At 39.2% G+C, this 14,792-nt stretch overlaps 1 protein-coding gene across 1 annotated transcript; it reads left to right on the top strand.

Moving 5' to 3' along the window:
- Window positions 1–10,484: 10,484 nt before the first annotated feature.
- LOC149954442 (uncharacterized) lies at window positions 10,485–12,008 on the top strand. Its single transcript, XM_090169902.1, has one exon. The coding sequence runs from the start codon at window positions 10,485–10,487 to the stop codon at window positions 12,006–12,008; it is 1,524 nt and encodes a 507-aa protein (XP_090026028.1).
- Window positions 12,009–14,792: the final 2,784 nt, after the last annotated feature.

The raw sequence follows: 14,792 nt of genomic DNA, 5'->3' as shown, positions 1-14,792 counted from the left end.
TGTATAATAGAACTTTTAAATCTAAACGAAGAAGGACACTCTTCGATTTGACCGTTTTCCAAATTCATCAACTACTAACATTGGGTTAGCTTTCAAATAATTCGATATATCACGATAAATCAACAATGTGGCCAGACTAGAAAGTCTAGATTCTCCCATTGTTGAGCGTAGACGAGTTTCAAATCTTTTAAGGGAACTGAAACTCCTTTCTGAAATGGTATTGGCCACGGGAATGCGCAAAACCACTTTATAGTACTTAGCTAGGTCTGGAAATCCATTGTCCATCGTCATCAAATAATTAAAGCACTCTGTTACGCTGTTTAAATTTTTAGATTTAATGAAATTTCTAGCTATTTTAATTTGACCCTTTAAGGAATCTAGGTCAAAGTTAAACTGGCTGTATGTTTGGCAATGGGCTAAGACGTCATTTTCGTTAAGAAAGTTTTCTGACTCGGGATCAGAAGCCATTACAATCTTATATAACCCACTGTTTTCCAGTAGTCGAGTTTTCATTTCCGATAGAAATTTATCGATTAATTGGTAATAGGTGGATCTCAACTGATTGTTTATGGTATTTGCTTCCGATTCTCTACTTCCCGTCGTACATGTGATTATACTATGTTTTAGCCTTTTGTTAGGGATTATTTTTCGTTTTCTTAAAGCTAAAAGTTCACTGTTGCGATCCGGTACCGTGATCAAAACGGACTCCGCGAACTTCGAAGCTTCTTCCCAAATTGAGTCGCAGCTTTCAGAGCTCCTAATTTCCTCTAAGGTAGTTACAGTAGCTGAGCAAATGGCAACGGCTTCCCTATAAACAACTTTCGAACTTTGTAAGTATTGTCGCGCAAGCTATTTAAAACGCGTGCCATAAACATGATTTGGTAAAGCGCACGCGCCTCATAGGACCGCCAGGCGGGAAACACCAGCGGCAGCCCAACAATAGAACAAAGACGGGGCTCTGGTATAAAAGGGGGCGACCCAAGGGACATGAGAGGATTCCCTCTCCGGAGGCAGCCTTAGTAGGATCTCAAGACTGAAAAGTCCCGCCTACTGAGGTTCACGGTTCTCGTGAGAATCTTAAGACTGAAAAGTCCCGCTTCACGAGAATTAGCTTCCGGAGACCTCGACGCGAAGACGCCAAAGCCTCCCGCTTCGCCCCTGCCTCGCCGTCGCTGCCTAATCTCATCCCGGCCCGTCGCCAACATTATTCCGCGAATTTTTGTAATCTTTGAAAATATCTGTATAAATTTGAGTGTAAATAAAATTCCCTTTGCGTTTGAAACCAAGTCTCGTTAATCGTACACGTGACAAAGTGGTGGAGGCGCCTGCCTCGATCCGGCGTACTATCTGCCAGCTCTACCCGCCGATGAAAGTACCTCTTTCGGCGTCCCCCTCACATTCTATTTCGTCAACCGATACAGAACTGTATGGGTCTCCCAATTTACCCACCTTCACCGACTTCCTAGCCGATTTACCGGCCAGCCAACACGCCGTCGCGTCCAACGCGGCTCTATCGCTTCGTTCTATTGCACCGGAGCCAACCACTCGCCATTCCCGCCGGACCCTACACTTGGCACCTAAATTTTCGGAGCTCTACCGGTAACAATGGCTACAGCTGCTGAGATTGCCGCCGCAGTTACCGCCGCTCTCGCCGCTTTAAATGTTCACTAGAATTCACCAAAGTTCGAAACCCGCCACACAGGATGTTAACGACTTCCTCGCCATTTTCGAGCAACGCCCTCACGGGAAATCAGATGCTGACCGAATTTCTCTTTTGCCAACTGTCCTTGTGGATTCCGTCCTGCCATGGTACTCCGCCAAACTTCGAAGTACCCAGGCTGCGCCCTATACTACGTGGAATCAATGGAAGAGTGCTTTGCTAAGCGAGTTCGGACGCTCCTCCCGTTCAATCTTTAACGAGCTCCTACTTAACCGTCAACTTCCCGGGGGTGATCCGGTTCAATATTACCGTGACACTATCAGGTTATGTTCACTCGCAAACCCCACAATGCCAGAAGACGAGAAAGTAAACTTTCTATTGAACGGCCTTCTCCCGGAACTAAAAGACAAACTCATCCTGATGACACCGACGTCTGCCACCGACTTTCTGGATAAGTTGAGAACGATAAGCAGCCTTCCCCACTCGATGCCAGCTGCCGATGGAAAAATTCTTAGCCACAAAGACGGCTAACCTTGAAGCGCAAAGGGTGGAACCTGCCCTCCTGCATCCTTCTGATTCCGAGATCGATGCACTACGCCGCGAAATACGAGACTTGCGCCAAATTGTCACTCAACAGCGTTCCTCGTCTCGACAAAGCGAGCCCAGTCCGTCTTATTCCTGCTATACTGGCGGTGGACGGGACCACCTTACCTCCTACTGCTGCCAGACGAATACCCGACCAACCGCTCATACCTTCAACGACCAATCATTGGACTACAATCGGGGCCGCTCACCGCCTCGTCCCGACCATGGCCGCCAGCAGTTCCAATACTACGATCGCAACCGTTCGCCCCAGAGGTTTCACACTACTCCCACTCAATTTTCTTCACCCCATGCGACGTCTTCATCTTGGAACCGGGGTCGCAGTGCGTCACCCCGTTACAACTCGGGAAATGGTTCTCGACGGTGGTAACAGAGGGAGCACCGCCGTCCTCCCACCAACCCCTTCCTCTCCTTCTCAGCCCGTCAAACAAATTAGTCGCCATTCCTGCTACAGTTAACACTACAAGAATTCACGTAATTGTAGATTCAGGAAGTATCAAAAACATTATCAATCCCCGACTACTGCCCAGATTGAATCTCTCTACAAGACCAGCTGGTTCTATTCAGTTACGGGTCGCTGATGGCTCGTTAATTTCTCCTCGGGGAGCCACCACTCTGAACGTACTACTTGGCAACACCGTCCACACTATAGACGCTCTTCTCGTCGACAATTTGGATTACGACCTCCTGCTGGGTTTGGAATTTTGTGACCAAAACAAGGTTGAACTCAGTTTTCGCAACAGGTCCGTCACCATCGGTACCGACGTCTTTCCACTACCAGACTCCATATTCGACCGCTCGAATCTCGTCCGCAATTCTCAGGATACAACCATCCCCGCGTCATCAGAACTGGCCCTCGAAGTATCCATTCCTGGGGCCTCCAGCGCCATGATGATCGAACCTCTAACATCCACCTTCGAGTGCTATGGACTGCTAGTCTGCAAAACCGTGGTAACATTTCAGGACGGCAGAGCCTTGATACGAGTGGCGAACCCCCATATTCGCCCCATCATACTGCACCGCCATGCTACACTCGCTCGGGCCCATGACATCCTGGAGCTGCACCTACTGGACACCCACCAGGACACCAATGCCCGCTGCGACCTGCCGCCAAACTTGGACATCTGCAAAAACCTCCCTATCTCACAGAAGGAACAACTACTATCGCTTCTCCGACAACATTCCTCCGTCTTCTCGCGGTTCGAGGGCGATCTTGGGCGCACATCCTTGATTCAGCACCAAATTCACACAGGCGACGCAGCTCCGGTTCGATCACAACCGTATCGCTAGTCCTTCAAGGAACGGGACATCCTCAAAGGAGAGGTCCACAAGCTGCTCGAGAACGGAACGATCCGGGAGTCATGTAGCCCATGGGCCACCCCGGTCATTCTTATCAAAAAGAGGGACGGTACATGGTGCTTCTGTGTCGATTGGCGCAAATTAAATCTGGTCACCAAGAAGGATGTTCACACATTACCCCGTATTGACGACACCCTCGATCGCCTGGCCGGAGCGTCACTCTTTACCACCCTGGATTTAGCGTCTGGCTACTTTCAGGTCGCCATCAACGAAAGCGACAAAGAAAATACCGCCTTTGTCACCCCAGATGGACAATTTGAGTTGAATGTTCTTGGCATGGGACTCTGTAATGCCCCTGCCACCTTCCAACGCCTAATGTAAAGGACTCTGGGATCTCTCATGTGGCAAATCACTATGGCCTACTTGGACGACATCATCATTTTCTTCAGGGACTACGACTTCCACCTCCGTCACCTGGACCAAGTGCTCACATGCCTCCGCCGGGCGAATCTGAAGGTAAAGCCGAGCAAATGCTCTTTTGCCCAACCCCGGATAGTCTACCTTGGTCACGTGATTGATGGTACGGGCATCTCTCCGGATCCCCGTAATCTGGAAGCGGTCACCAAGTTTCGCACACCAACAACCATGAAGCAAGTACAGCGATTCCTCGGCCTTTCTGGCTACTACCGGCGCTTCATTCCTGACTTTTCAACCGTCGCCAAGCCCCTGACGGAACTCACTCGCAAGGATTGCCCATTCCAGTGGGGCTCAGCTGAGAACACGGCTTTTCAGCATTTACGCAACTGCCTAGTATCATCTCCAGTAGTAGCACACCCGCAGTGGGACGCACCTTTTGAAGTCCACACCGATGCTTTGGCATACGGGGTTGGAGCCATCCTAAAGCAACGAATCAAGGGCCGAGAGCAGGTCATCGCGTACGCTAGCCGTCTCCTGAACTCCGCGGAGCAGAATTATAGCCCAACAGAGAGGGAATGTCTCGCTATTGTATTCGGAGTACAGAAGTTTCGCCCGTACATTCATGGCCGCCATCGTGACCGACCACCACGGTCTCTGCTGGCTCTCATCGGTCAATCTCATTTTATTTAATTTATGGTAAAGTATAGAATAATTAAAACTAAATTACGTAATAATTCTGATAACTTTTAATTTAATACCCTTAATTAAGTAACATATATTTCTATAATTTTGGGCTTTGACTGGAAATGTTGATGAACGGCTATAACTTTAAAGTAAAAAAGGCTACCTTTGTTAAAATATTCGTATAACTAATGTAAGATCTCTTAAAATATATCTAATATAATGCTAAAAAGCTCGAAAATCGACTTGAATAGTTTTATATACAGGGTCTTTTTTTTTGCTTGGAAAAGTGTTTTTTTTCAAAAACTATTTATAGTACCGATTTCAAATTTGGAAGGTCAATTCTCTATACCGGGGGACATCAGTTTGAGAAATTTGAGCGTTTTCGGTAATGTTTTTCACCAATTTTGAAAAATTATTTTTCGACCACTAGGTGCGAGATAAAAAATTTCTATTATAATGTTGTAGGCCGTCATCGAAAACCCTTAAAAATTGTTCACTCGACGAAAAACAACTTATTTATCAGTGAAAATTCGAGCTTGAAAAATTTACAAGTTGGTGAAGCCAAATTACGATTGTTTGAAACGATAATTGAAAAGGGAACAAGTCTAATACAAACGTAGTAGAGTTTTCACACTTGAAAAAATGTACACGTTTGGTTTTTAAATGCAGATATTTTATTCACATAAATTTTTACAAAACATTTTCAATAATATCACAATTGGCTGCAACACAGGTTTGTGCGCGGACAATTAAGTTCTCAAACGCTTTCTCTACCATTTCTGGTGTGACGTCTCGGCAAGCACTGATTATTCGTCTAATGAGTTCCTCCCTAGTTTCAATGGGCGTGGCGTATACCTTTGCTTTAACGAATCCCCAGAGAAAATAATCCAGCGGTGTTAGGTCAGGTGACCTTGCTGGCCAATGCACTGGACCATTTCTCCCTATCCACCTTTCAGGAAACTCGTTGTTGAGGTGCTCAGTTACTTGCCGGGAAAAATTCGGAGGGGCGCCATCTTGCTGAAACCACAACTGACGTCTTTCAGCCAATGGAAGGTCGTCGATTGCGTCACTCAGTTCGTTCTGTAGAAAATGTAAATACCTTTGGCCGTTGAGGTTCGTCGGCAGGAAAAAGGGACCAATCAAACGGTTTCCAACAAGTCCAACCCAAACATTGACCCGTTCAAATTGAACCTGGTGATGATATTCAAAACCCCAATGTGGGTTGATGTCAGACCAAAGATGGCTGTTTTCATGATTAAAGGGCCCATCTCTAGAAAATGACGCTTCGTCGGAGAACAAAACATGGCGCAAAAATTGTCTATCTTCTTGGACAGCATTTAGTAACCAGTTGCTAAATTCATAACGTCTTTGATGGTCTCCGTCAATTAGTCCTTGGTGGAGCGTAGCTCTGTATGGGTGATAGCGATTCTTACGAAGAATTTTCCACACACGATTTGCAGAACAACCCAAATCAGCAGCGGCGTTAGCGCAACTGTGACGAGGATATGCCACAAAGTACGCGAGTACATTGTTCTCGAAGTCTAAATCCGGTTGACCCAATCCGCGAAACCTAGGTTGCAAGTGACTAAATTGATTGAAATCGTGAATTGCTCGTCTTACTGTATTTACAGATGGTGCTCCATTTGGATGTCTTTCTGCGAAGATTTCAGTCACTCTTCTAAGGTTTTGCGCTGCTTCTCCATAGTAAATGGCAACTATCTCGGTACGCTCAGCTACTGAATAACGAGGCATTGTTCGAAATATTATCAAACACTGATAATAATCTCCCAAAGTTTTCCTTTAAATACCCAATGCATGTTTAGGATTGACCTATAGCCTCGTGTTTTTTAAATCCGGTCGTTTTTTTAACCAAAGTTTCAACTGGATTAGGTAATTCGGTTTCAATTATCGTTTCAAACAATCGTAATTTGGCTTCACCAACTTGTAAATTTTTCAAGCTCGAATTTTCACTGATAAATAAATTGTTTTTCGTCGAGTGAACAATTTTTAAGGGTTTTCGATGACGGCCTACAACTTTATAATAGAAATTTTTTATCTCGCACCTAGTGGTCGAAAAATAATTTTTCAAAATTGGTGAAAAACATTACCGAAAACGCTCAAATTTCTCAAACTGATGTCCCCCGGTATAGAGAATTGACCTTCCAAATTTGAAATCGGTACTATAAATAGTTTTTGAAAAAAAACACTTTTCCGAGCAAAAAAAAAGACCCTGTATAGGTATTTAAGCCGACAAAAACGGAAAGTACATTTATTATGAGCAGGTGCATTTTATCCGGTGCTTTTCTTCTACCAACCTTGCATTTTATCGTCCTGTTTCTACAATACAACCTGTTACACTTCCCGCGTTTGTAAGTATTCGGAATGCATGTCGCCACCTGAAAGCAAAATCGACTATCTTTTTAAGATTTGTGTACATAGTTACATGGATTTGGCTTTCAGGCGACGACATGCATTCGAGGTAAGCGCGGTACCGAGTTTTCATATTCCATGGCTAGGCATCCCGACCCTTTCTTGGAATTTTGTTTTGGTGGGGACTGGGGGCTTAGAATGCGGAACGAGGTCCAGCTGGTCAGTACTGTCGTCGTTCGCGACCACTTTCTCTTCGAACAGGTTCAAGCAACAAACGGATTCTCTAACCGGCCGAGGACCGAGGCAGCAACTCGCCACAAATTTCAAGATTGCCCATGTTCAACGCTAACCCGTAATCTCAAGGTAACGTTATTTCCATTGATTACTCACATATTTGAAATAAGCATATTTTATTAATTGACATTTTGGTGGTTTCTCGAGTTCCATTTTCACAAAATTGCCTTAAAGAAATACAAAAACTTACAGCATATATTAATTAGGTTATTAAATGTCTCGGGTATTACTTTATTAGGAATAACGTCTAGGCTAAGTCGTTTCTAATTCATTTTTTTGCCTAAAATATTTACCACATTCAGAAAATAACTTATGCTTAGTTTATCCGACTAATTTGGCTGAATGGTCTTTATGAAAATAATATACAGAACTCTTAAATTGTTATAACTTTTATTGAAATTGTTATTTGGAATGAAATTTTACTTATAGAAAAGATTTTAGGCTTTACAAAGTGTTTTGGTTTTATCAACCATAAATTTTCTTCGAGTTGGCATTAGGCCACTTGTTCACGTAAAATATAAAAAGTTTATTCAAGAAGTAACTCGTCCTTAATTCATTCTAACTTTTACTAATGGTTTTTGACAAATTCCATTCGCACTCTAATTCCCTTTATTTTTAAAACGCACGAACTGTAAAGACGTCTATTGCATATCTAAAATAAAATTAATTACTTAAATACTGTAGATATACTCTTAAAACTCAACTGTAAAATCTTTTTAACTCGCGTTTATATTTAAAAAAAAACACATTTTTATAAGTTTTATCCCTTAAAGTTTTGTTTTGGTATTTGACACGTTTTGTGCATAATTATAAATAGTCTTTATCGCAATGAAATTATTGTTACTATTTTAAAAACATTTTGAGCCTTCCTTAAAATTACCCATACATGGAATCTGAAAACCATATTTAGTATTTAAGTATTATAATAATATAATTTAATAGAAAACGTTATCCCGGTTTTTGTTTGTCTGAAGCTTTTTGACTAAATTTTTCCAATTTGAAATTTCTTTTTCTTGGTCCAAAAATTTAAATTATTGTTATCGAATTTTATCCAAGGATAATAATATTTCAATTCTTAGCCTAATAGGAGTAATATAACAGACTGGAAATGACTTTCTTATAATTTGTTTAATTATCCCAAAAAGCGTACTACGCATAGAAATCTCATAGGTAACTAGAATGCTGCCGCCTACGGCCGAGCTTGACGCCAGTTCATTTTGAACCTTCAGCCAATGAGAGGCCGTAGAGTGGTTCCGCCAAGGAGGATAATAATCCTTCTTGATTCTGCTACTATAGTGGGAGATGGGTGACGTAATTCTCTCTGGTGACATTAAATTCTTGGCAGAACCACTCTTTGAGCTCTGATTGGCTGAGATTTGTCTATCGTCTGCCACGGCGTTTGGTCCATTTGCCAGTTACACGGCAGCATTCTAGTTACCTATGAGATTTCTATGATATTACGTGTATGAAACATTTGTACTGAGAAAATCGAAAGACAACATTATCGAAATGTACTATAATTACGGTACAGTTGGCAACGCTGCTTTCGCCGCAAAGTGGTAAAACTGTCTCACCTAAAAGCGACCTTTTCGGTTTTTACCCTTTGACGAAAACTATAAGAGGGAGGGCGGTTGTGAGAGCGTCCGAGGAGTGATATTGCACAACGCGAGGAAACGTGCAGAAAATATGTTAGAGGCGGCCACACGTCGCCAGACAAAATCATGGGCTAGTAGGAATAGCCAGGAAATTTTTCCACGCCGCGGGCAATGAAAGTTTTCTTACAATACACTATTTTTCGCGGGATACCCCCCCCCCTCTTATCAGCCGTCCGCTCGTCCGCCATTACCTGGCACCGCTGGCGGACGATCTAGGCCCCGGCAGGTCTTTGGTGGTAGAATATGGAGAGTGGGGGAGTATACAATAGGGTAGACATAAAACTTATCATCGCCTAATTTACAATATTTTTCCAATATATTTATTAATAAATTTTCCAAATTTAAAAATGTTCGAACAGTATTTTAGGGTCCCTAATTTAAGTTTAATCCCTGTCCAATGCCGTTATTTATAATTAAGGAGAAATAATATGTTGATAAGATTTTTAACATTTCCCCTAAATCAAATCGATTTATGACGTATGAAAAATTAAAAAAGACCCGCAAAACTTATGGTGGATCAATGGTTTTCACATTTCGGCCACTAGGCTTAACAGGAGCACCGAGTGATGGTCGCTATAAATATTTAGCAGACGATTTTTAGATTAACTTTCTAAAATTCTAATGTATTTTAGGGACGGAGACCATCTCGACAAAGTCATTTTCTCTTACTAAAATGAAATACATTCTTGGCCTATCTAAATACGTAGAGCTCGGCGAAACAGATAAATTAACCGGTAAAGTTTTTATTAAGCATAAAAATTACGATTAACTGTTTATCCATGGATATTATCCACGGCTATATAGCAATTTAACATGTAAAATAATCGTTTTTCCCGGATAATTTTCGTTTGTGGATAAAAATAAATAAAGTGATTATTTATTATCCAAACGCCGAGCTCTATAAATACGTTAAACGACAATTTTTTAACACCACTATCCTTTGAGTAATATAATTGTTTTCGGTTTAAATAAGCAATCCCAATATACTACGGTCATAAAAAACTAATCAATGGCTGAGAAAGGTCTTTAAATTAGTATGAATCTTTCAGAAAGACAAATGTCAAACTCGGAACTAGAACTATCATTAAGAAAAACCAAATTTTTATTTTAGAAAATAAACAATAAAATATATTATTTAAAATAAGAGAAAACGGCTAGTTTAATGTCTTAGTTTTAATTTTATTAATGAGAATTAGATATAAAACCAAAAAAAAACAAAACCACAACCATTATTGCGTAAGTAAAGTAAAATTTTTATTTACAATCCTTTTGTTCTTCAGAGTTGTGGCGAAACTAGTCGGTTTTTATTGTAAATAAAATTTTGACTTTACTTACGCGATAATGGTCGTGGTTTTGTTTTAAAACTAATTCTCATTACATATACGCGTAAGGTGATTTACACCCATACTTAGTGCTTAATATCTAATTGTTTTGGCAAAATTTTCCTAGAACAATACTTTTTTTATTGATTTTTAATAGTCAGGTATTTATTTTAGATTATAATGGAGCGGTCCAAAAAATGTTCAATTTGTGATTATATCTTTGTTGACTGCATTGACTTTATAAAACATTATAAAGTTCATCGACATACTTCGCGTATGGTTTATTCGTGCTATTACTCAAGTTGTGAATGGCGTTTCAGCAATTACAGTTCGTTTAAAAGTCACTTTCAAAGGAAACACAGGAAAAGAGCGGCTAACTCTAATGAATATGCTAACATATGCCAATCTAAAAAATCTTCATTTTCTACACCTGAGCCCCAGAACATTTGTCTGGTCTTTGGATGCAAGTCGACATACTTGGATTCAGTATCGTATATTAAGCATTTGAAAAATCATATTCGTCAAGGAGAACCAATTTGCTGCCCGTTTGGGTGCATTGGCTTGAAGTTTAACGTGGCATCTACATTTGCATCGCATATCTTCAGAAAGCACAAAAACAACGACCTCATTAGCATTGCGCAGAAAACGACTGATTTAGATTCTTTGGATACCACAACTGACATCATTGATCCAAATGAAGAAAATGTCACTAATGCATTACTTTCTAATAATGAAGCATGCGAATCAACTTCTTCTGTTGAAATTACTGTTCGTTCACCCGAAGCGGAATATGCCAGAAATTTAGGCCTTTTTTACCTTAAACTTGAAACGAAAAAACTGATACCCATATCCACTATTCAAGAGATTGTAGAAGAGTTTCAATGTTTAAAGCAAATGGAAAGTGCATTTTTACTAAATAAATTGAAAGAAAAATTATTGATCTTGAATTTAGATGAAATAACTCAAGCTAATATTTTGCAAACTATTCAAGAGTGCGATCTATTGGAATCCGTAACCGAAACAAATTTTAAAAGCCAATATCGTCGTAAAGTATATTACACAGAAACCCTTAATTACGTTCATCCAATAAACATCTTACTTGGTTATGAGGGGGGAGAAAGAATATTTTATAATTACGTCCCAATAATAGAATCTTTAAAAACGTTTTTGAGAAACACAGAGGTTTCCAAAATGTTGGAATTTAAGAAGCCTACATATGTCAGGAATAAAAATAATTTGATGCAGGATGTTACTGATGGAAAGGGCTCTAGCAAATATGAATGTTTCTCGGAGAAGTCGCTAAATCTTCTCATATTTCAAGATGGATTTGAAACAGTAAACCCTTTAGGCTCTGCTAAATGTAAACACAAGCTGGTTGGCGTATATTATACGCTACTTAACATTCCACCAGAGAAAAGGTCTTCTGTTGATCATATTCAATTAATTTCGTTATGCAAAGAGAAGGGCATGAAACTTTTTGGAGTTGAAAAGTTCTTCAGTAAACTAATTTCGGATTTGAAATCTTTAGAGGAAACAGGAATAGAGCTGGTGAACGGAGAAAATGTAAAAGTATCTCTTTTCGGCTTAATTGGAGATAACTTGGGCGCAAGCGACGCTGGTGGTTACCAGGCTAATTTCACTGGTGGCTACATCTGCCGATATTGCGAAATTCAGTTTCATGATATCAAAACTGGTCGTGAATAAACCGTGAGAACAGTTCAATCATATGACCACGCAGTTAATAAACTAACAAACGAAGGATTATCGTCATATAAAGGAATAAAATACAACTCGCCTTTTAACAGTATAACTTCATTTCACGTGTGTCATCCAGGACTACCACCATGTCTAGCTCATAATCTGTTTGAAGGCGTAGTAGCTTATGACTTGATGCTTTTTATAAGAAATTGGGTTAAAATTGAGTGGTTCTCTCTTAATAATTTTAATTGGTTAATAACTCATTTTAAATATCGAGGATCCGATTCCAACAATAAGCCATGTCCCCAGAAACAAAATTCGAACAAATTAGCCGGAAATGCATCCCAAAACTGATGTATGGTACGCATGCTCTCTCTAGTCTTACATGATCAAGTTAAAGATTTTTCTGATCCTGTCTGGAAACTGTACTTGAATTTAAAAGGAATTGTTGAAATAATTTGTTCCCCAAAAATCACAAAGGGAGAAGTTGCAATTTTGATTGGCATGCTCTATGAATATAAATCAAATCTAATAGAATGTTTCCCAGAATATAAATTAAAACCAAAACATCATTATGTCTTTGCACACTATCCGAATCTAATTCTGGAATTTGGTCCTCTGATAAGGGTCTTTACTCTTCGTTTCGAAAGTAAAAATGGAACTTTCAAAAAGTGGGCTAGACAAACGAAAAATTTTATAAACATTACAAAAACACTAGCGGAAAAGCATCAAAAACTTCAAGCCTATTTAAATACAGGCACTTATTTTGCGACAGATCTTCTGTACACAGAATGTGGGTCCACATCGTTTGAGGCAGATTTTTTTTCTAGCTTAAATGTCACGGAAAATGCCAAACAATATAATTTAAACAAAGCTTTCTTTGGTAAAATTTTAACATGCCTAGTGAAAGGAAGTGATGTATTTTTTATTCTTGAATATTATTCTTCCAAATGTAACTTAACTTTGGGTCTTTACGAGCCTTATAAAAATAAAGGAACTGTTATCATTAATATAAGTGAAATTGCAGATTACTATCCACTTCAATGTTATACAATTCGCGGAAATAATTTTATAACTTTGAAACACGCAGTTTATCACCCATGACATATACTGTAACCATTCCCGTGTTTTTCCTAACAAATTATTAATCGTAAAAAATTTAAATAATTGTTAGTTGATATATACATTTTTCCAATACGAAATTAGCATCTCTATTTTTGAGATTTCAATTAATCTTAGTCTGTATTACGAAAATGGCTATTAAATATTATATCTACCTCAAAATTATCGTATTAAGTCATTTAGATTTAAAATGCTTTTTTATAATATAACTAGTATATAGGCAGATGATTTCAATAGCTTATATAGAATAAATGAAGGAATTCAGTTTAATAAATGTCATTTTCGTTTCAGATTGACAGAATTAATTTCCCATTTACAAAACAATGGCTTCTGTAAACAGCTCCAATAAAGGAAATGATTTAATAAGTTCAAATTTCGATTTAAAAAACATAATAAACTCTGCACTTCCTGGATTATCATCTGAGGAGGAAAATAAAGTGGAAAAACTCGAGAACTGTTTGAGGGAAATGGGTGTTCAATTCTGGGAAGATTTGGTAGAGGTTCGGGAAGTGGACCTTGAAAAAATTATTAAACTTATTCAGGCACGGAAGTTTTTAAAATACATAAAGCTACTGGATATTGACAACTCAAGTGCAAACAATTCGGCGAATACGGATGACTTCTTTAAATTTTAAATTTTAATACTTTTTTTAGAGTTTGATGCAGTTCAGCGGAAGAATTCCGTCAAATAAGTGGTATGAAGAGCTCTCAGTACAACGAACGTTTTTCAAGCAAGCCACGTGGAACAATATTTCAAAAGGGAAAAGGCTAGAAGACAAAGAAAGGCGAGAATTTGTGAGAGAAATAATGAATAATATTTTACACGTCGCAAATGAAAGACCAAGCTATAGTCAACTCAAAGAAATAGCCAAGAGATTCCATCTTAAATATCCCAACGCTATTGTTGATGAAATTGGTATTCAAGACATTGATGGAGAGGAAAAAGAAGTATTAGGAGTTGGTTACGAATATTTTGCACATCAACTCAAAAACAAGCTAGAAAATCTATCGCGGGATAAAACTAATGGAATTCCGTCGATGAGGCGTTCTAAAAATGTAAAACAGGCACGGCGCCTACAAAGTGATTTTGTTTCTCCAGATGAAGACGAAATTGAAATAGCCACTTCCGCTCAGAAAGAGCTACAGGAATTAATCCATGAAATAACTCCTTCGGTAGAATTAGTTAAACAAAAGCTTAAACAAAGTTTTGTCTTACAAAGAAAAGACATTTACGCGCAAATGGAAGGGAAAGATTTATGCAAAAATTGGCCTTTCCTATTTGAAGATTACGGCATAAAACAATACTTACAACTACATCTAAAAAAGGACTTAGTCGGTTCGGTTAAGCATTTTTTTGAAGGAAATTGCCGAAATATTTTGGGGTATTTCTTAAAGCTTACTTTACAAACATCATCTACTGAGGGTCAGTCGAAAACAGCAAAAAGAATACATGAAAAAATAAACAATTTTAAAGAAATTGTTAGTTTATATGATAAAAACTGCGAAATTGGAAGTCAAAACTATGTGGCAACGATCGTTCTCTGCATTATGTCATATTTTAACGAACCAGTGGATATTCTGTTTCCTTCATTTCAGGTAATTATTTAATGTTAAGATAGTTATTTAGACGTAATTGAAAATTTTCTCACTCTTTGTCATATTGCAGCC

This window comes from Leiobunum rupestre, chromosome 3, assembly GCF_980474605.1.
Source record: "Leiobunum rupestre chromosome 3, qqLeiRupe1.1.hap1, whole genome shotgun sequence".
Taxonomy (NCBI): domain Eukaryota; kingdom Metazoa; phylum Arthropoda; class Arachnida; order Opiliones; family Sclerosomatidae; genus Leiobunum; species Leiobunum rupestre.
This window is presented reverse-complemented; position numbering and strand designations above follow the sequence as displayed.

Bases quoted from the DNA above. Each gene is read 5' to 3' on its own strand.
- LOC149954442 (XM_090169902.1), top strand. From the start codon at position 10,485: ATGGAGCGGTCCAAAAAATGTTCAATTTGTGATTATATCTTTGTTGAC.